This window comes from Pelmatolapia mariae, linkage group LG13, assembly GCF_036321145.2.
Source record: "Pelmatolapia mariae isolate MD_Pm_ZW linkage group LG13, Pm_UMD_F_2, whole genome shotgun sequence".
NCBI lineage: Eukaryota > Metazoa > Chordata > Actinopteri > Cichliformes > Cichlidae > Pelmatolapia > Pelmatolapia mariae.
Genome location: NC_086238.1, coordinates 14,807,629 through 14,830,831, shown reverse-complemented (window position 1 = coordinate 14,830,831; position 23,203 = coordinate 14,807,629). Strand labels below are relative to the sequence as shown.

Sequence of the window (23,203 nt, the reverse complement as noted above, 5' to 3'; positions counted from 1 at the left end):
TCCTTTCACAAAAAGGATAATTCCTTGAGTCGCTTGTTATATAGTCCAGAAAATGCTCCAGTACAGTTATGGAAATCCCTGACGGTGGTCCGGGCTACCGTGTTGTTTTAGCCTAACAGTTTTACAATCAGATTAGCACCATTGCAGGCACACAGACTAATGGGTCTGTATTTTCAAGGCATCCTCAATCAGCTGTTTCCGTGGTGATTAATGCATCTTGTTCTCGTCTCTCTCATCTGCTAGCTTTGCAACTTCATCATCCCTAGGAGTCGTACTGGAAGGAAAAAAAATGGGGCAGAGTCTATGCTGCTCACCGGCCCTAAGAATAGCTCAGTGCGCAAGAAAACAAAGCCACAGCAACCTGAGCAGAAACTCCAAAGCATGAATGAATGAATGAATAAATATAATCACATTCAGATAAATCACTTCACCTTTGTTGTTGCTGGATGAATGAAATTTTTGCATTAAATGCTGTTCTCCAGCTTTTGTGTGTGTGTATATATATATATATATATGCCATATATTAACGACACACTGAAAAACATTAAGACTCACATGACTGTCAGACAAGTATTCATTTTGACACAAAAACACTGTTACGCCACCACCAAGCCTGTTTGTCCAGTTTAAAGAAGAGGAAGAAAAGAGAGTGGAAGCTACTTTCGGTTGCTCCCTTATTCAGAAGGGGTTTCCACAGCAGGTAGCTCCGCATGTTTGATTTGGCAGATATTTTTTTTAAACAATTGATTTGTCTTTCCTGTTGCAACCTGAACGGGATCTGTGGTCTCCTCTGGGATCAAACAAGTGATCTTGTGCTTGTTAGGTGAAAGCGGTGCATAAGTATTGACAGCTCTCCTGCATGGCAGGTTGGCTTTATGCACATTAAAATAAATAAATAAAAATAGAGAGGCTATTAGATCATTCCACAGAGAGCTACTCATGTATGCTTATGAAACAGAGTGGCTGGGATGAGTAAAGGTATCACCGTTATGTGAAAGTTACAGCTTGGTGTGAAGTCAGTTGGCCAGTAAAGCTGCACTCACCAGATAGCCAGAGATACAAAACCGAGCTGCCGGGCTTCCTGAAGCACACTTTTGGCTGCTAAACTACATAAGCACAGGCATGTACATAAGCACAGCAGCTTCTTGCAAATTTGGACTTTTAACACATGCACAGAGGAACACTTTGATTCTGCACTGGAGAGAAGCACATAAAATGCTTATCGTTTTTCTTCTTCTTCCAAATTCTTTGCTTTGCTTTGTCTGTATACTCAAGCATTACCCAGCATGTGTGTGTTGTGTATCCACGGGTCACATTAGCTCCTTGTATCATCGTTTACTCTAGGAGGGGCCCCGTTGAGGGTCCGCTATCGTCATGAAGCTGGGTGTGGTGACACATCCTCTCTCTCCGCCCCGAGGTGTTTGTGCAGCCTGAATAACGCGGCAGTGCTTGTGCGGGACCCGTCCGGTTTCATTTCGCTCCCACACTTTAACAAATTAATTATTAATCCCATTGCTGCTTCACTGTTAATGGCACATTTTAATTCAATAAATCTGGTTTTGAAAACTACATAGATATATAAATATATTTTAAAAATACTTCCGATAGATTACGAGCAGCTGGTGATAGAAGTGAAAGCACATTGCTCGATACAAAAAAAAAAAAAAAAAAAATTGGATGGCGTGCGCGTTCGCGGAGTTCCAGCGCTGCGGCAGTTGCCAGGGGAGATAGGAGGGGAGGAGTTTTGATTGGCTGAAGTGGACCTGTTGCCATGACGACGGCGAGGGGTTTGGTAGCGTTGCCGTGCGCTGTGTGATCTGCGCGCTGCGTGTATGGAGGAAGCAGCTGCTGATCTGATCTCTGACATTGTGTGTGAGACAGACAAGACATCTGAATAAACTGCGCGCAGACGTGTCTTTAAACGCACCGCACCGAGGCACGCCGTGCATGATTGTGAGTAGCCGATTGTTTTTAAGTGGGTTTTAATTGAATAAGTGTTCGGCAGGATCCGGGCTGTGTTTCGAACAAGCTAAAAGTAAATGTGGTCAAGTGACTTTGCTTAGAGCAGCCAGCCAGCATGGCAGATCAAGCGACAGCATGTGGCCAGCTAGCTAATGTTAACGTTACTTCTCTCTTCTTCGGGCTTATGTCTTGGAGAGCATAAAGGGATATTACTTATAACACCAAAGAGTGTTTTGAAACATTCAAACAGATTCCTTTCTGCTCTTCCAGTTAAAATGTAATGCTAATGCTAGGCGGTATATGTGCCTTCCCCTGACCTATCAAGCGGCTGCTAACGCTGCTCTGCCTGACGGTTGTTTCTCGGTGAGTTAAAGCTAGTAACATTTAGTGAACTTAGTGAAAATACGGCTAATTAAAACGGAGACAAGTTCCTTCGTAACGAACCCCGTGTGTCGGGAAATGTTGTGCAATACTCCGCGTAATTGCTCGTAACTTTGTATTCCTCGTTGTGCGTCTGACTTGTGGTTGCTTGTATGTGTGTGAGTGTGAAGTGTTTTAAGTGCTCTGTGTGCCTGTTAGTAGCTCCGGAGCATATCAGTTTTCTGTGCTAACAGCACTTTCAGCGTATCCTTTCCACCGATTTTGAGTCTCATTGTTTCTTTGAACGTCTTTCGCCTGTTTTGTCAGTCTGTAGTAGGTAGAAATATTGAGCGACTTATTACTCCTGATACTGTTCAGACACATCTTCCCTGATAGCTATAAATAGTTGAATATTTCATTATATATATATATATATATATATATATATATATATATATATATATATATATATATATATATATATATATATCGACGGCACCAGAGGTTTGGAGGCTACACTGGCTAGCCACATGATGTAATGGATTATCACAAGATTGTCCCAGATACAGAGTGCTCTACAAACAATGTCAGACTGTAGGAAAAATATCTCTGCCTACTGCAGTTGGCTATAATTTATATTTTGCTGTTGAATAGACCTTTATATACTTTAATGTGTTGTTTCTGGTGTTTGTGTGTGATGTTTCCTACCTTGCTGCCTGTTAGCATTGCATTTACTGGACTGGACAAACCTCATCTAAAATTCATTATGTGCACTGAGGTTTTATTTGTATATTTGAAGGGGGGGAAATGTGATGGAGAGACAAGTAGACTGACATTGTTCCTTTCACTTTGCCTGACAGTTGTTAAAGCCCTGGTGATAAATGGAAGACAAAGACACCAGGAGCTTAAGGGACAGAAGAAGACAAAAAAGAAACAGATGTTGTCAGTCTGCCATTATTTTAATGCCAGAATCTTTGTGGTCATATTGTGGGGTCAAACCATCTGGTGTCTTTGTAAAACTGACATGTATCCACTCATGTATGTATTTGTGCAGAAGCCTCTGAAGGGTAAGCACTTTTGGATCCGAGAATAGACATTCATTACTATAAATAAGACCTGCTGTAACCCACTGATGTGGTTATTGCAATGTGAAATGACTACATGTCTGCAGGGATCGAAAACACTGTCAGTACCTTTTGAATTATCTTTATATATGCACCATCACAAGGTTATTTGAGATGTTGGAATTGACACCATAGACAAGCTTAGTAAGAGGCAAAAGACAGGGGAAATGGGAAGGAGACTACTTAGTCTTATTTCTGCTCTTTTTGAATGGGTCTGCTAACAGCACACTGTGTTTGAAAAGGTAACTGGTAGACTTACGAGTGAGATCCCCGTGAGATGACAATATGAAACTGAAATTTACAACTTGACTGCATGACGACTCGTTCATGACATTGTTTGGAATCTTTTGCTTGAACTTCCTGACGGTAAACCCTGTGGGTGTTTTGACAGCCTGTGAAACAGTCATTTAATGAAATAGTAACAAACTAAAAGATAGATGTGTAGATAATAGATGCCCTCACAGTCACATAGTTAAGGTATCAAGTCCATCTTTTGATTACACTAATAGCACTTTTATTCACTTTTTGGGTGCTGTTTTACACCAGCTGAGCACAATAGTAGACGCAGGGGTGTCAAATGTATCTCAAGCTCCATGCATACGCTCAAGAATTCCACACTTCATTTTCACAACTTGGTAACCACAATGGTGTAAATGTCGCTTGAGTCTACTGTACTGATGGGAGAACAGGAAAACACTCGTCAGAGGATGTATAACAATGAAGCAACGTCACTGAAAAGACCACTGCAGCACATTTTTTTGTTGACTGAGTTTCGCACGGCCAAATAAAATCTTACATCCATTATCCCAATGTGTTAAGTATGACCGATTAAATGTAGTAATAAGGACACGGCTTGGGCCTGTTGTGTCATGTGGCTGTTACCTTTTATCAAACAAGAGTGACACAGCACGCTCAGTTTAAAAGTGCTGCTGCTGCCATGTAATCAGTCTTATCACAGAGTTGTGTACTTTGACCTGGAGCTGATGAAAGATTGTGTCCTCTGAAAAATCCACCATGTTCTCTATAGATATGCGAGCGGCTGTGGTTTTTGAATTCATTACGAAAGCTGACCCACGCGGCAGCAACTTTTTTTGGGGGATTGCTTAACGCAGAGTAAAGCTGGTTTCTCACGGATTGGCTTAATAGATTTGTGCTCAGAGATTTGTGACCTACTGTTCTCTGCAATCCCTGTCATTACCAAGTACTTTGACTTTTTACTGAACATTTTAAATAGTTGGTACTCGGGTGCTGTATTGGGAAAAGCTGAACAACTGATAACTGGCAGAATAAGGAAGTTTGGTTTCTTGAAGTGACTGTGTTACCACGATGCAGCTGTTGTGTGCATATTGCAAAGTTTAAACACATTTGAAAATAGAATATCTAAATTTTAGCAGGTGTTCTGCATTTTTTGTTGTTGTTGTTGATTGATTTAAAGCCTAAAGTAAGTCTCCAGTAGTTTCAAATGACTTCTTTGGACTATTTTTTTTTTTCAACTTTAACTTGTTCAATTAAACAAATAATTACTTGAGATTAGCCACTAATCAGTGACCTTGAGCTCTGGCTGTTGACAGTGGTCTGCCTGACTCTATGCTTCATGCAGTTTTGTAATGGATAGCTTGAGTGATCACTTAACCAGAGCCCCTGATTAGTCATAAAGGAGGGGCATCCCCAGGAGTATGCGGTGTGTTGTTGTTGTTTTGGGTCTGTCACATTCTTCTAATCGAACATAGGGGGCTAGCTCTGAAGTGAGTTGTAAATGTCAACACCTGAAAAGACATGTTTCCACTCACGCGCCCACTCGCTCCTGTGGCCTTCCTGGTCATTATTTATTTTTTCTGTCCTATTTAGGTGATCAGCTTGTCTGCTCTTTGCGATGTTTCACATCATTTAGTCTCTCTTGAGAGTTCACCGTGCAGCTAAATGGCATCTATTTTTATACCCTGAGCTTGGCACAGCTGTTTTACAAACTGGCGTCAGTGTTGTAATTAATGTCACAAGCTGGCAAAAAGACAAAACAGGTTGATTCTGCGTGATCTGAAAATCAGTTTTTCCCTCTTTAAGCGTCTGTTTAGACGTTGCATACTGGCAGCGGTTATCTCCTTCTCGTGGTGCCCCTCTGTCTACTCCACTTATTGTTTTACATCTCTTGATTGACTCTATGGTGAGTCGCCTCCCTCTACAGCCCCCCACCCCCTGACTGCTCCTCTGCCTGTCTCATTTCTGACTGTGTGGACTCGAGACACAGCCCATTAGGGCCCGCCTCCCTGAAAGCAACAACTGATGTGGCCGTTTCCTTGATTGAGAGAAAGGAAGGGGTAAGGACGGCCGTGTCCTCTGTCACAGTGGCTCTTTGTCTCGTCGGCCTAGACAGAAATAAAAAGATTTATTTAATTGATAGCAGTACGACAACAACAACACAGGCTTACCAGCTTGTCTGTAAATCCTCACTAAGTATCATATATCAGTGTCAGTTTAAATGTCTCAGAATTTATACAACTGTAGCTTAGGTGTTTGGACAAAGTCAAATGTAAATGTCAAACAGACTGACCGCCTTTAAATAAGAATTTTATACTGGGCCGTGTACTTTAAATGACTCAATCATAGAATAATTGATGAGCTTGTATTACTAGACCAAATCTTTGCTCTTTCAAAAAGCTGTATCTCAAAAAGTAAACGGCATTGGAATAACTAGATTTCTACTATGCCCTTTCACCACCAAGAATGTATATTCATTGTTTATAATAAACGGTAAATGATTACACTCACTAGTTTCTCTGCTGCTGAAAAAAGCAAGTATTTTGTGACTTTTCACTGACCATTTTAAGTAGTTGGTATTCAGTGCTGTAATGGAAAAGGTTGAATAAGTGATGATTGGTAGAATAAGGAGGCTGTTCAGCACTAATTAAGATGCAGTTATTATAATACTGCCTAATAACAATAGAGAGTTTAACACTGAGTCGATAGTAAACAACTCTTGGTGACTATTGTTGCTGTTACCATATGTTTCATATTTATAATTTGATGTTAAACAGCAACACATGGAAAGCAGAATTTGGAAAGTCTGTAATGTATAAAGCAAGAGGTCAGCTTTTTAAGTGAAGGGTTCAAAACTTCTTATATATATTACTGCTTCTATGGAGCGGGCAGAGCTCAGTAGCTGTGTGCTTATATTTGTTTGCCACGTGTGTTCGCTTTGGTCGATTAAGTCAAATGGGGAGATTCAGTAAATATTTTCATTCTGCTGGAGCTTTGTGGTTGACGTGGATATCTATCATGGTTTTGTCAGAACCTAATAATGTTTTATTTATTTATTTTGTAAAATCAGGAAAGAAGTCTTTCCTCGTTTGAGTTCCCTGTGGGGCTTTTTTGGTGTTTTCTGTGTTTCATTTGCAAACACTGTTGTATTTTACTGCACATAGAAAGTTTTCTCATACTCAAGGACCGACCCTTGACAAATATAGAAACGTTCTAATTTCAGCCATTTCCTACAAGACCGTGGACCTGTGTTTGCAAGCATACAGCATGAAGTTGTTTTTTGTTGTTGTTGTTTTTTGTTTTTTTTTTAATATTTGAGAGGAACTGAGGTTGTTGTGTGTGTCGGTATGCTGAACTTACAGGCACATGACTGGAAAGATAAGGTTTCAGTGTTGGCTAGGGACTGGCATGTACTTTGGAAGGCCTCACCTCTGTTGACAGTCAAAGTGCAGTCTTGAGCGTTTGACTCTGAAGTTGTTGGAGGAGGTTAGTGTCACTGACGAACATGAACCGAGCCATTGCCTGTCCTTTTGATCGCTCGTTTTTCCCTCAGTGATTTCATTAGTCGATACATTAATTCCAGCCAGGGTGTTTGCAAGCTATCTGTAAGCTACACGAAGATGGAATTCATAGATTGCCCGAGTAAATACTGTTGCTTCAATAGACACTACCTTGTAGCCTCGTGCTGCTCGATTTCACTGTTTTTGTCGTATAGCGGGCCTAACTGCCTCTGTGTGAAGTCTGAATTTGTTTTCTGAAAATGAACTTCCTCAACAGGCAGGAGGTGTTTCCTTCCCTCCCGGTCCTCTGTTTGAAAGTGCGAGGTGAATACTGAGCACTTCGGAAACATGACTAGAGCAAAAACAACTGCTCCTTTGTGCGAGCAGAGTGTGGGGCCAGTTGTAATGCTTTGTGCAAGCTTTTTCATTTGCTTTCACCTCGGACGCTGAGGAGATCCGTTAAAGTCTTTGACAAGTTTTAGTCAGAAATGTATCGTTAGGGCGTGCTTTAATAGTAGCCTAATTTACCTTTTAAAGTAATAGATTCTTTATTTGTTATGACACGGTTTAACCCCCACCCTTGTAAAATAAAAGAGCAGGCCACTTGGCTAACCCGCTCTGGAACAGCCTCTCTCTCTCTGCCTGCTTCTCCCACTCTAACTCAGTCCCCCCCTCCTTTTGTTTCATTCACATTTTTAGAGCTCCAGCCAGACTGGGTAGTTGCCTAAATATCAGTTAGGGTTTCGAATAACAGCCATCACAATGGGGCTTTGCGGCACACCTTTGTGTATCTGTTGTAGAGGTGTAACTGGTTTGTGTCAACTGGTTTGTTTCTTTGGAATAGGGTGTGGTGTCAGCGTATGAACTCGAGGCTGTTATGTATACAGAGGTTGTTTTTCCTTTTTCTTTTTGTTTTGCAGAGGAGAATCGTATGAAAACAGTTTGCTTAACAAAACAGATTTTTTGGGAGCATAATTTCTGTGTTATATGAAGTAGGCCTTAATAGCTCTTAGTCAGTAGTGCCGTGACATCCAGGTTGGCAGTGGCCTTTCTCGCCGCTCTTTGTCAGACAGGTTTGTGGAGAACAGCAGCAGACTGCTGCTCTCAGCATTTTCCGCCTGTATTGATCTCCCCCACATTAGCCCTCTCTTCATGCACAGACATGAGCACAATTGCTTCCCTTACAGCATTGGCTGCCGTGGCAACTGAGTCCTAATTGTGAGATTCGCTCCCAGAAAACATCTCAAAGCAGTATCTCTGTATTTTAATGCCACTATCATCTCCTTTAAATTCCCCTGTACATATCTGACATCTCAACGGTTTGATTTCCCACTTAAAGCTATCTCCATATGTCTTTGTGTATTTTTGAATGGGCTAAGTGCTTAACAGGATAAAAGAGCAATTTGAAAGGGGAGAAAAATGTGCCTTGGCACCTGCTGTTAGCCTGCCTGTTTGCACATGAATATGATGAGGCTGGCGGATCGCACGGCTATTTTAACTTGCAGATGAGCCATCAGGTCAGCGCCATTGCAGCTTTGGTGTATTTTCAAGGATGAGTAGCAGTCAACAGGCCAGTCTGGCTTATTAGCTCCCTCTCCCCTCTCTGCTCTTTACATACTACTGTCCCATTATTCAGTGGATTCCCAGCCGCCTCTCTTTGATGCCTTTTCATAAGAGCAATGATAACTGCAATCATTGCAGCAGCAGTGGTAATTGACCAGCTGCAGTCATGGTAAAACACTTCCTGTGTTTGGCTGGATGCACGACAGCCTTCTCATCCGTCCACCGTGCCTCTGTTGATATTCAAATGGCAAGTCATCAGTAGGAGCTATTTAAAAGAGGATAAGCTCTCTTTGGCACCCAGGGGCCCAGCTGAGAGGTCAAGTTTGGGAAGAAGAACTGAGGTGAAGCTCTGTTGTGCTTTAATGTTAATCCCTGATCTGACACTTTAGCTATATTACATTTTCTTCATGTCTCTCTGACGTAAAACAGAATCGGGCTATCAAGGGTTTACAACCAACTGTGGCATATAATTTGGCCACACCTTTTAGTGAAATGAGCCAATGTATCTTTTTTTTTTTTGCCACACCTTTGCTGACTTCTTCCCTCCTGTGACCTATATATTTATACTCACAAAAAAGGGCTTAGTTGTTGGTCAGCAGGCTGTTTTCCATTTAACTACATTTTAAAAACACTGGGTTTCTTGTCATGAAATCCCCAAGTATCCTTTCTATCACTCCTACACAAGAACATACATAAATATTGAGAATCTGCTAAAAAATCTGCCCCAAATTGTTGCCGTTCACCTAATTTGTCTAAATGAACTAGATATTTGGCCCAAACACACAGCTAAATGTATTTTAAGATGATATGTCCCAAAGAGCTTATCCTGAGAGAATAAAGTCATTATAAACATAGTCTGTAATGCTTTTAGGAAGCATAAATAATATTTTCTACTGAACATGTGCACTTGTCTCTCTGCTTCTTCATTTCTTTCTTGCCTGCTGACATATTTAATAACTTTGCTTTGCTGAGAGCTGTGATTCAGCCTAGATTGAAGATGCCTTGCACAGCCTACCTTACTATCTCTAAGCCTCACTTGCCTCTCTCTCTGTCTTTCTCACAGGTCTAGGTCTCTCTGTCAAACCTTCTGTCACGCTCGGTCCTTTCAGAAAAGTCTTTTACCTATTGTTATCTCTTTCTGGGTTGATGCTGCCTGACACTTTGCCTTTGGCCTGGAAAACTTATTGACTTGCTTCTTTTTTATCTGTAATTTAAATCGCAGAAGTTTATGTGATGCACTATAGCAATTCAGCTGCGCTGGAATATCCACTACCCGGGGAAAGAAAACTGAAAGCCAGAATGCATGATAAATCTAAAACAATGTGCTGTTATAACAGGAATATATACACATACACTGAAATGCACACTTTTATTGTGTAAGAAATCACAGACGTCTAGGCCTAGTTCCCCTCCTTGGCTCGAACACCTAGCCCTGCTCTCTTTGTGTTGTGTGTTCCTAGAATGTGCATTATCTTTTGGGATTGCACAATAGTGGTCATTTACCCCCCCCCCCCAAAAAAAAAATGTCCATTTGGAAGTCTAGACTTTTCTTTTTTTTTTTTTTTGATCCCCAAAAGAGAGGGTCACAGTCATGGCCAAAAGGGGAGAATTGGGGCCATAACCAGAATAGTATCCATCTGCTATATGTTTATCCGCTTATTGAGAGTTTAAAGGTCATTTTGTAAATGCACTAATGCCTCTTTTTCCCCCCTCCTGTCCACACTGACTGGGTTTGACAAACTGATTTGTGTGTATGTTTGTGTGTGCGCACACTCCCACTCCTGTCTTTGCCACTGTGCAAACACATGAGTTTGACCCAGTTCTTATCACAGAAATGAAAAGGCATGCCCATCCACCACCACGCTGCGACTTTACCTCTCTGACCGTCCAGTCTAATTCCCGTCAAAGTCCAGATCCAGAACATCCTAGACCTTCCCAGAATCGGGACATGCTGTAGACCTCAGTAGAAGCATTTCTTTTCAGAGGCTTTCTTTTCAGTGATTTGAGTGTGCCAGAGTCAGCTCAGGGTGGGTTAATTATTTTTCTTATAGATTCTTGCTTGTGGGATTTCTGCTCTTAATTGAAGGGATGGCAGGGTTGTCATGGTGACACCCAGGACATAAAGCTTGTTGTGAGCTGAGACGAGGAGTGATCTCTTTGTGCTCTTGGCCTCAACAAGCAGTTCGATTCAACATTATTCACATAACACCAAATCACAATAAGTACTGCACACAAACCGCTGCTTGTATTTTATGGGGGCAAAATTTATTTTCAAATAATGTGATGCTTAGTTTAAATTTCCAGTAATGTAGGTTTGTCTGTAGCCCAGATCATTTCTCACTCTAGCTTCAACTTAAACTGCGACAGGAACTCTGGTGTTTAAGATAAAAGGCCTCTTCAGAGCTCATGTTAAAAAGTATTGATAAGTGTACTCGGGTTCATTTTGTTAATGATAGTGTGCTCTGGCATATTGAATTTCCCCGTGCTCCTAAATGACTGACAACTCTTAGGCTTGTAGCCTCTTTACACAACTTAATATGCCATGCGACAAATGCAGACTTGATCCTGGCTGAATGTATTTCAGTCCGTAAGAGCTATCCAATCTGTAAGATGGAGTCCTTGCACTTATTCCTGCAGTCGCTGGCTGGTTTCATGCTCATTTACACATAACGAGCAGCTGGGTCTTGTCTGAAACGAGGTAGGCGTTGAGGAGTGGAGCCTTAAGTCAGTTCACTTACTTGAGAGGATGTCCTCGAAGGTCCTCACGTGGAGTCGAGAGGAGGAGGAGGAGGGGGGCTGAGAGCCTCTTGGTCCTCGGCAGGGATGGAGGAGAGGGGCAGTGAGAGGGCCATGAATTGCAATAGAGGCCGACAGCTACAGGAGGTGTGCCCCCAGGGAAACTTAAGAAAACAAGGCCAACGCTTGGAAGAGCACATCCTTCCAAAATGTCACTTTGAGTTATTTCATACTGCAAACTTTGCTTTTAAATTACTTTGAAATCCTCGTTTTTTTTATGGTAATTTTTTTTTTTAAATTTACCTTTTTTGGTCTTGTCTTTGCTGCTTGATATTAACAACCTTCTTTTTCCTTTCTCTCCAGACCTCTTTGATTTAATGGGTCCAATTATTGGGATGTCACCAGATAAGAAAACGGAAATTCCGGGTATGCAAGAGGAGCGGGCAGGGCTCAGAGGTGTCTGCGGTGTAGGAACGCTGCCCGAGGCGGAGTGCGCATCCAGTCCGCTGGCAACTAGCGTGGATCGTACCGGAGGTACCGAGGATGAGGAGCTTACTAACCTCAACTGGCTCCACGAGAACCTGCTTCAGAACTTTACTCTCGGGGGCCCCGAAGCTCAGACGAGCGGCAGCCCCCTCTTTGACATAGAAGGAGACTACGGGTCGAACCAGGGCCCGTCATCCTCTTCCTCATCTTCGTCACACAACAGAGGCAGGGAGAGGGATTCGATGAAGTCGAAACCGCCTTTCTCATTTTCCCTGCTCATCTACATGGCCATCGAGCAGTCTCCCAGCAAGTCGTTGCCTGTCAAAGAAATCTACGGCTGGATACTCGAGCACTTCCCGTATTTCTCCAACGCTCCCACTGGCTGGAAGAACTCAGTTCGTCACAACTTGTCCCTGAACAAATGCTTCCGCAAGGTCGAAAGGAGTTTGGGAAAGGTAGGTCTCAAAGTGACTTCAAACTTTTATCCTTCTGTAGTTGTCAGCATGCATCTGTTTGATGATGTGACATTTACAGTTACAGTGGCTTTGTTTAGCACTGTTAGCAAACAGTGTGCTAGAGTGTGAAGCTGCCACATGGCTCATGTGACACACAGCTGCACAGACCTCTGACTCGGCTATGATAAGGGTGGAATCCAGTCAAGGTCAAAGATCCTCCTCCTCCAGAGGATATGCAAACACCACACACCGAGATAGGACAATATCTTTAGAAACACTTCAAGGTAGTGCAGCTAGAGAGAAGCCTCCCACAGTCTGAACCCACACTGCACAAAGGAAGCAAACGCAACCTTAAGTCCTGAAAGTGCACAAAGAACAATCTTTGTCTACCTGGTCCTGGCAGACATGCACATCATTTATGGTAGCTTGTGTTTCTACAAGTAGTGGCGACAAATAACAAGTGGAAAAAAAAGAGAAGCTGGCCTACTCATGTTCACATGCTTGTAACAAAGGGAAGAACACGTACTGCATATAGTGTGCACACATTTCTGTGAATTTGTAAAGTTAGTAAAGCTGTGAATTTACTCACTAACGGCTGTTATTACGGTTTTAGTCTGAAAGGGTGTGTGTGTGTGTGTGTGTGTGTGTGTGTGTGTGTGTGTGTGTGTGTGTGTGTGTGTGTGTGTGTGTGTGTGTGTGTGTGTGTGTGTGTGTGTGTAAAAAGTGTGGAGAAGTAGATTCCTGGATTCTTCTGTGTAACGGTAAACGGTGGCGGTGGCACAATACCCTCTAAACACCCAAGAAGTCTGTGTATCATGAGATTTTAATATTGTGAGAGGATGTGGTTTGAAGCCCCATGTCATGGCTGTATCTGGCTAAAACCTGATATTTGCCCATCTAGGGTGGGAATGGCAGTTTCTGCTCGGTGTGTAGCAATACGATGCAGTATAGTCCGCTTAGCATGCAGGTGCATAGCATGAGCCCTCCGTCTGCTGAGACACTAGCACCAGTTTCACATGACACTGGCTGGTGGTTTCCGTTGCTATGGAGACATTTCCTTCTTCCTGCATCAGGGCTGGTTGGTAATCTGAGTCAAGGTTATTCTCCTCGCTCTATTCTCCCAGACTGGGCAAGAATACGCCACCATCAGATAAAGTGACACATGCACACATCACCAGCAGATACAATTATTCTTCACAGGGAGCTGTTGAGTAAAAATTTCCTCTCATTGTAAAAGCTGTTATATTGCAAAGTTTGGTATTTGCTATTTTTCACTGTGGGGCTGTAATGAAATTTGAATCATTGCTGCGGTCACTATAGTCCTACCAGCTCTGACAGCGAAACATTTCAGGAATTCTCATCATTTTTTCAATATTGCCATTTGAGCGTGTTGTGTCTAAAAGGCGCTGTGAAGCTTATAATTGAAAAGTGATTTGGAAATGAAGTGCATTTCCACAGTGACTAATCTCTAAAAGGTTTGAGTCACACTTGACTTTTTTTCCCTGATAAATGATGATCTTGTCATTTGTAGTTCTGTGCAATTACTCAGCTGTACAGATCACCCAAATTGATTTTCAAGTCCTCATTAAGTCTTTAAAGGTACCCTGTGGATTATTATCTCCACTAGTTGCGGGCCCTGTTTTGTTTACATCTTGCATGAGGATACACATACCAGCCACATGTGGGATACATGGCCACACTGTTCTGCAGCAAAGCGGTGAAAAGGATTGTGAGCTACCAAACAGAAATATGAACAAAGCTTGCATTAAAATAATGATTATGTAAAATTTGCTGAGGTGGGAATTGCATGCAAATTGTTTGTAAGGCTGCAGTGATTCAAAATTAAAATCGTGTACATTACTTACAGTTTTAATTGAACTCATGTGATCAAATATTTACTCATACAAAGTGACAAAGCATGTTATTTTGACTAAAGACCTAACTCACAAACCTTTATAGCCTGTTTTCGCTCTGATTTCTATTTATTTATTTGGATTTTTTTTCTGAAAAGCCAGACCGAACATATTGTGTTTTTGGTGTTTCTTTCAGGGTAATGTTCTGCCTGCTGCTTTTCTTTTGTCAGTTTTGTTCTCTTGCGTTGAACAAAATAAATGACGTAACAGCTTTTGCTTAGTTCATGGGGACTGGGAATGTTTGGGCAACAGGATAAGACGCCTGAAATAATCCTCTGAAAAGAAGATCATATGACAGGGTTTTTATTGTGCAACATCAACAGATCACCTCCCTCCTGACCTCTGCTGTGAAATGTTGAATTAAAAAAAAAAAAAAGTGAACTCCACAGGGTGCCTTTCAATTTTATTTTAATGAAATATTATTGGGTAACCAATTTCTTGTAATAATAATTATTATAACAGCACCTATGACAAACATCTCAACAAAACTAATGCTCTTGAATCCTTGTTTTCCACTTAGATTTATTGTAAATCAGAATTGAGCTCACAGTTTCTTATGTGAACTTTCTGGCAGCTTCATTACTTTGTAACAGGGGTTTAGAGATTTGACTGTCCCTGCTTTGTCCTACAGGCCAATGGAAAAGGGTCGCTCTGGTGTGTTGACCCTGAGTACCGCCCCAACCTAATTCAAGCTCTTAAGAAGCAGCACTTCCCAGCCGCACATGCCTTCTGCACACCACCCGCCTCCCCACCCAGGTGAGCGGTCATCACTTTAATCATTCAATTCAATTTGTTGCTTATGATGGTCAAGGGAATTATTATGTCTCAAATATATTTTGCAGGGATTTGTTTTGGACGTAAAAGGAAATACCTGAACTGCAAAAGACAGTGAGCCTTTATTTAGAGCAGGCTTGTATTAGCGATTGGCTTTCAGTATGATTAGAAAAAGTGAGCTTGGTCACATACCAACTCCAATATGCTTCCATTAGCTCCTTTAGACTTACAGCAATACACTTAGTGTACCATGGTGAGTGATGACTCACCCGTGACAGGTAGGAGCACAACAGTTTGAAACTCTCTGTTGTTAGTTTAACAACAAGAAGAGCATTATTCTCCTCACACTCGTATGTATATCAAACCAGCTACTCCCTATGGTCACAATGGCACAGCTTTGCCAAATGTAACTCACACATAAGACGAGCAATTGAACGGTAAACATAATGGGGAAAAACTGAGAACAATTCATTTTGACAGAAACATGATAATGCCCAGAAGCTACTGCAAACCCAGAACTTCCCCAATACTCACGCTTCTGGGAAGCTACAGTACAAACACTTCATGTAACAGTTTCATATACACCACCATAGCATTTAGTAGACAGAACCCATATTTTCTGCTTTTATTGTGAAACATTTAGAGGTATACCATAAGGAGCAGCCAGATATATGACTTTTTCTCCTGACTTTGAAATCACTTTTTTTTTAAGCTGAGGAAATATTTTATCTTAACAGGTTTGTAGTCATTTGTAATTATTTGATAAATAATCCTTAATAAAAACACAGTTTTGAAAGGGCAGAATTTGGCTTTTCTGTCTTCTCGTCAAACGTATCATCTGACTCTTAGTGTCCTTTGTTTACTTTCTGCAGTGCCTCCTCACCCCCTCGTCATCTCTTTCTACAAGGTTGCTCATTTAAAGGTGAGAGAAAAGCAAATTGATCAAAGTTTTCATATTTGTAAGCTGTTTTCCCAGCAATGTGCAGATGTGTAGTGCAGTTTTGTTAGCTTGTGTTTGTGCACTGTTTTGATTATGTTGCCTTTGCACATTTCAGTCCCAGAACATTCAGCATCACTGTGCTTTTATGCTCAGCTCTTGGTTTGATTTGTTGCTTTCAAGTCATTGATGCCTCATGTTGACCATAATGTTGACAGCTCCCGTCGATGTCTCAGTCCCCCCCCCACCCTTGCCTCTTGGATTTGTAACCTTGACGACAAGCAGAGGTTCTGCTGGTGCTCAGTATCGAGCACTCAGTCTCACTGTAATCATTAATAATTTAGAGCCCTAGAAGTGAGCTGTGAGGCTTTCAGACACTTTGTCAGATCTCAAGAGATCAGATGCATTCTGAAAATCATGGGCTTATATTTACTCTCTGATTTGTTTTTGCGAGTCCTCTGCATATCCCGTTCGTTCAGTAAGCACTGATTGGATCGCCGAGTGTGTAGCTTAAAAATAATGGAGCCCAGTCGGTCATGCCAGTCCTAGTAGGGATGTCATGCTACCATGCTTTCACACCGTAGGACTGACCATCGTGCATGTTCTCTCCTCTTCCAGAGTCTGACATTGATGCTGCCACTGCCATGATGCTCTTAAACTCTGCCCCTGGGCACCACGTTGACCCATGTAAGACAACCTACAAGTAGCCATACTTTCACCTCTTCTTTTAGCTTTGTGTCCAACCCCTGACATACCACCCGTCATTGCTTAAATTTTCTTTGATGTTGTGTGTGTTCAATTCTGATGTACACAGCTGCAAGAAGAAGTTTGAATGTCTTTGAGTCATCAGAATATCTGCTTTGTCTAATGATAGACAATGTGGTTTTTTATCTTCATCCAAGCTGCAGTAATAGACAGACAAAATCTCACCAAACTAAAACCACACAAATAGTTGTAGTTCACACTTTACACACTTAGTAATGAAAAATTAACAATGAAGCAAAATGGATTCATCCGTGTTTCCAAGATGTCTTGATTGAATGGCCCTCTTTAGGTCATGTCAGTGTGTTTCAGATGGGCTAAAGTTAGGAATCAAAAGGTAAAAACATTTGTATATAAAGAAAAGGTAGATGAAGAATAAGGGTTTTGTTAAATTTTAAAAAGGCTTTCTGTAAAAATAAGTTCTGAGAAGTGATTTAAAATTGGATATACTGATTTTGGTAAGTTCCTCTGGTAAATAGTTCAACACTGTGAGAGGAAATCAGAAAATTTTGATTTCTTTTTGTAATGACGCAGGCTATAGGGCGGGTTAGGAGGCTCTGACCTGAAGAGCATAACCAGCAGCTTGGTTTATAAAGTCATTCGAAATCTGATGTAGGTAGGAGCAAGCCTGGGTAAGGCTTTAAAAGTAATGAATAAGTTTTTAAAATCAATTCAGTATCTAACAGGAAGCCAGTGCAGTGTAGCCAGGATAGGAGTGATGTAGTCTGGTCTCTTTGATTTTGTTAAGAATCTGGCAGCTGAATTTTGAACAAGCTGGGGGCGGGAGATGAACCTTTGGCTGAGACCCGAGTTGAGGGAATTACAGTAGTCTAAACATGATGAGATGGTGGCATGGATGACTTTTTCAAAGGCCGCTTGAGATAGAAACAAAAAAATGTGTAAACTTTTGTAACGTTTCTTAATTGTAGAAAGCAGGATTTTGGTGATTTGTGAGTCAAAAGAAAACTTTCATTAGAACCAGGTTTTGAGTGGAATTCTTGAAGTTGTAGGACAGATTTAAGTCGCTTTAATTCAAACTTTATATTTAAATAGCACCAAATCACAATGGTCATTTCAAGGCTCTTTATATTGTAAGGTAAAGATCCTGCAATATTAAGAGAGCAGAGGGCACTAAGAAAGAGGGCCAGTGTTGAATAATTCAGAATGATTAAATGCAATAGTGGTGTACAAATGGGAAGTGAAGAAGAAACACATGGGAATCATGGGAAGCCCCCAGCTGCCCGGTTCTATTGTAGCATAACTATGGGTGGGCTAGGGTCACCTGATCCAGCCCGAACTATAAGCTTTAAAAAAAAAAGGAAAGTTTCAAGTCTGATCCTAAAAGTAGAGATAGTGTCTGTCTCCCAAACTGTCATAGGCTCTTTAGAAACTCTAGCAAACGGAAGCAAGTCAGCAGTCTGAGAGCAAAGTGCTCTGTTAGGATCGTAAGGTACTAAGACGTCATTAAGATATAATCAGGTCTGATTATTCAAGATTTTAGATGTGAGTAGAAGGCTTTTAAATTAAATTCTGGATTTTACAGGTAATGACAGGGAACATAGTTCCTGTATTGTGACATCTATGATTTAACGTCAGAGAGGCTTCTTAAGATTTGAGACTGTATTTATGTTGATACTTAGTAGAACAAACAACTGTGTATTATCTACGTACATGAGGGGAAAAAAGCTTTATTTATGGATTACCTGACCCAATGGAAGCATGTAGATGGGGAATAAAAAAGGATCAAGAACAGACCCAGTGGAAAGCCACATAAGAGGTGGACTGAGAATTCTTCCATTACAACAGAAAAAGGATCTGTTTAATAAATAGGAGTGAAACCTGGACATTACAGTTTTCAACATACAACTGTTTGTGCTATTAGTTCATTGTTTGTCTATAACAAACAATCAACTAACTCAACTGAACCTCTAACTCTGAGGCTCATTGAGTTTCTAACTCAATGAACTGCATTTTATGGGAAAAGGAAATCAATGCAGAAATGCCTATTTTCAAATTCAGAAAGCTTGTTAATTTTTTTTGGTCATTTTCTCTGATTCTTACAGGTTCTCTTTTGGCAAAAAGAATTCTTGTGTTTGCGTCTTCAAAATATGGGATTTGGGTAGTTTGTTATCATTTGGAAAATGCAAGAGCCACCAGTTGTTTGGCTTATTTTGCTCAGTACAAAGACTGAAAATTGGAGGAAACAGTTAGCCTCTCTGTGGCTTAAGTTCACCTATTGGGAACTGCAGTCCATCTGGAGTTACATATTCTTTGTGTAATCTATGTAAACACAAGGTGTACAAATCGAAGTTCAGTGTTTTGGCTACAAAAGGTTACATGTGGGACTATTTGTTGTTTAAGGTTCTAGTTCTTGATATTGGACCGCTAGAGAGGACCTTTTTTCCCAAAAGTTGATTTTTTTTTCTTTAAAATATATAGCAAGACAGCTTTAGAAAGTGCTTTTAGTGCTTGATCTTTCAACAGGGCAAAAAATACCACAACAAATAATTTCATGTATTTATTAAGGTGTATTTATTGAAATCACCGTTAATTTTAAAGTCTCTAGTTTAGATTTTGATTTATTTTCTCAATGCAAAGTTTATTTTTCTTCTTGCAAAGGTTCCCACAGAATCATTACATTTTTACTTTTTTTTTTTCCCCCCCCACGAGTTTTAATTCTGCTTTCACATTCATGCAGCAAGCTATTTTAAAACTACGTTTTCACTGCAGGTCCTAGACAAATCTTAGTTCTGCTTTAAACTTGTAAACAAAACAAGTTAAAGCCCCCGAGTGTCTTAATGATGGTGTCGCTTTTTTTTTTCTTTTTTTCAGAAATCTTATTTCAAACCAGTCATTTATCTCTCTGTAACAAGACATCCTCATGCACTGAATGGTCACTTATCATGCTTTCATCCTCTCCTCAGGCAATTCTGACAGCCCTCTGGACCTCTCTCGGCCCGACTCTGTCTTGGTGAGCAGCGATCCAAAACAGGACCACAACTACAGCAGCGCAGCCCTGCAACGCTGCTCCTCTCGCTCCTCCTCTTCTTCTCTTTCCTCCCTGGACGAAGGCGGCTGCGAACGTAGGCAGTCTCGCCGCGCCGGCAGCGAGGGTTTCCACAGCGACGAGGACTCCGACCTCTGGGACGAGAGGGGCGTTCACCAGACTTCTCGCCGTCCGCTCGCCGTCAAGTGGCCCCTTAGCAAGAGGGCGCGACGTGAGGTCAAGCCAGAGCTGGACGAGGAGCTGAAGGAAGCCGCGGGCTCCTTGCTGCACCTCGCCGGTATACGCAGCTGCACGGAGGGCTCCAAACGCACTGTCAAGAGCACAAAACTTAGCAGGAAATGAATTTTCTTTTACCCCCATAAGACCCTGGACCCAGTGAAACCCTAACCTCTGACCCCCTGTGTCCCAGTGTGCCTCCTTCTCCTAATCTGATCGTTCACTGGCCATTTTGAGCCTTTTTTCTTTTCCTTTTTTTTTTTTGGTTTGTTTGTTTGTTTGGGAGTATCTCTGTCCAACAAAACAAATGGCAATAGTATCGTTCACACAGGAGAACAAAGCCATATACAGTAACTCGGGGGTAACTTTTGAGGGTGGGTGTTTGGGCTTATGGAGAACCATCAAGATACCTATCCAAAACGACCTGCCTGCTTTCTGTTGGATTAGAGGACTGTGATTCAAGAAGTTTCCTCTCAAAGACAAAAAGTGACACAAGAAGAAAAAAAAATAAAACAAAAAAAAAAAAGCTGAAAGCTGGTTTTATAACTCAAAGCGTTGCATGCTTCCTCTTCAAACCCGTATCCTCTTCCAAGTGAATCTATTTATGAAGCGAACGAGTGCATGTTTGTAACAGATGAAATCTAACCTCCTGGTGTTGACATTTTCTCCTTTTATTTTTCCTTTTTTGTTGTTTTTGTGCTAAAGGAAAAAAAATTACCACTGTTTGGAAAGGAGTTCCTGCTCTTGTAGAAGAAAAAAGAAAGAGATGCAATAATTAATCCTCAACCTTAACTTTCTGACATTATTCCATGGTGGCATTTGTCAGTCAAGTATGCTAGTTAAACTTTACAATTAAGCGAATGAACGGAGTAGTATTATGATCTTGTTATGCGATAAACTTACTACACGCGAGCTGCGTCTCGTTTTCAGGATTAGCAAAATGTGGATATAGTATTACTCTGCCACTGCCAAATTGAGTTGCAAAGTTAGCTAGGACTTTGCTTGATTTTGTGCGGCCATTACAGCACAGCTGTTTTCTTTCTGTTTGTTTTTGTTTGTTTGTTTTCTTCCCAGTCCACTGCTAATAGGACATCTTTTCTCATGTTTGGCGACAGCCTATGCAAAGGGAACATCTGCCTTGTTTTGCCAGTTGTTCGCTGCGTGTTCATAGGTTATCCTCCATAAATTTTATTTTTTGTGTGCACGTACACGTGTGTATCACAGTGCATGCCGACATCAGCTCGACCCTTGGATGACAGTCACGAGAAAAAGAGTTTAAAAATTTTTTTTTAATCCTTCTACTGACAAATACGATGAATATAATGTACTATCATAATGACACATCTCCCTGCTACTGCTGTACTGTAAAAGCTGCTCGGTGCTCTGCTTGCTTTGGGCTTTCTGAATGCAGAGTTGGCTAATAGTGAGGCGGGGGGTGGGGGGGGAGCGAATGGTAAATGACCGCCACGTCTCACACCAATATTTGGATTTGCAGTTTGATTATATCTCTGGTCTTGTTTATGATACCTTGTACTTTAGAAAATTACTAAGTTATACAGGTAATTTTGAGTTGGCTGATCTTGTGGCCAAGTTAATTCGCATCTTGAAGGAAGGTGTGTGTGTGTGTTTTTTGTTTTGGGGGTTTTTTTTCTGTTCTGAGACCCACAGCATAGAGCATCCAAATGTAAATAACAAGAAGGGGGACAGTATAGTCACAAAGAAGTCAACTCTGTACACGCAGTTGCTCGCAGGCGAGATGCTGTTTGTGCTCTGTGCTGTGCCCTCGGTTTTGGCTGGCTGCTAGTTTTTCGTCCTTGCTCTTCCTCCTAGAACAAAATAAGGAAGTGCACGTTCTCTTCTCAAGCTGTGAAATGGAGTGTTTATTGTCAGTTGATTGCACGCGGTTCTCTTAGGGGAAGTTGCGAGCCACTTGCATAGAAGGCCACAGTTTTCTGTTTTTTAAAAAACAAACAAACAAACAAAAAAAAACCCAAATAGAAGCAGCGTACAGTCAACAGTAGCATAGATGAGTGCTAGGATAACAAGCTGGAAAATGTTTTTTTTTTTCCCCCACTGTACTGGATCACATGGTGTCACTGTGACTGGTAGTATAGCGTGCATGGTCGGTGCCAAACATTTTGTCGTGCCACTGATGCAAAACTGCAAACTGGCTGCTTTGTTTTTTTTTGGTTTTTTTGTTAATATCTATAAACCCCTCCTACTGCCACGCTGTAATTGTGATCTGGAGTTTTTGAATCAGGAAACGGGCGATGACTCTGGTCAGTACGGTGACATAACCAATCTTTTGGTTTACATTTGTCGCTTTTGAGTGGGAACTGCTCTTTGCAGACTAAGCCGCAGTTCTCAGCTGATAACTGAGTGCATACACTGGTCTTGTTTAGCTGTGAAAAAAAAAAAGAACAAATTGTTGTTCATTAATCATCACCTTATTTATGACTTTAATTTATGGGATTTTTTTTTTTCGAACGCATCAGACACTGGTTATTTAAAATAAATGACTAGGCACAGTAATTTTTTTCCCTTCATTCTGTGAACTTCCTTTAATAAGTATTTTTGTTTTTCTCCTTGTTTATTTTCAGCAACACACCTTTTTTCCCCCCCTCTTTTTCTGTCTTGTTACAGTGATTAAGTATTTTGCCAATGTCTGTTGTCTTTAGAGCGGGTGTGTTTTCAATTTAACCATGACTGCCAGGTTTTCTTGATGTTTTTGTTTTGCTTTTTGTTAGGCTGGATAGAAAACAGTTAATTAACATTGATCCTGAAACCTTTTTTTGTTGCCAAATCGATGTACAGCTGGGGTGTAGATAAATTTAAGATTGATGCACCCAATCCCCCCCCCCCCCCCCCCCCCCCCCCCCTCCACACACGCGCACACACACACACCACCCCATGCGCTGTAGAAGTTCTTCTGGGCTCATTTAATCATATGGTTTTGTTTAGGTATTATGACTTAAGTAGTCAAAGAAACTGAAGATTAGCTGTAAGACTCTTTTATAAAAGTACTGCCACCCCATAACTCATGCTTCCAGGTTTTGTTATTGAATGTTTTTGAATATCACTGTAAAACTGGATCTGAGTAACTCAGTCTTCAAGCAGCTGCTGTGTAGTTTTCAGACCTACTCTTGAGTGTCG

The 23,203-nt window shown here is 41.2% G+C and overlaps 1 protein-coding gene across 1 annotated transcript; it reads left to right on the top strand.

Annotated features, from left to right (window-relative positions):
* Positions 1-1,821: 1,821 nt before the first annotated feature.
* On the top strand, positions 1,822-22,901 carry foxn2a (forkhead box N2a). Its single transcript, XM_063491861.1, has 6 exons — positions 1,822-1,953; positions 11,864-12,441; positions 14,986-15,110; positions 16,001-16,050; positions 16,684-16,752; positions 19,752-22,901. Exons 2-6 carry the CDS (start codon positions 11,878-11,880, stop codon positions 20,174-20,176), a joined length of 1,233 nt encoding a protein of 410 aa, XP_063347931.1. The 5' UTR covers positions 1,822-1,953; positions 11,864-11,877; the 3' UTR covers positions 20,177-22,901.
* Positions 22,902-23,203: the final 302 nt, after the last annotated feature.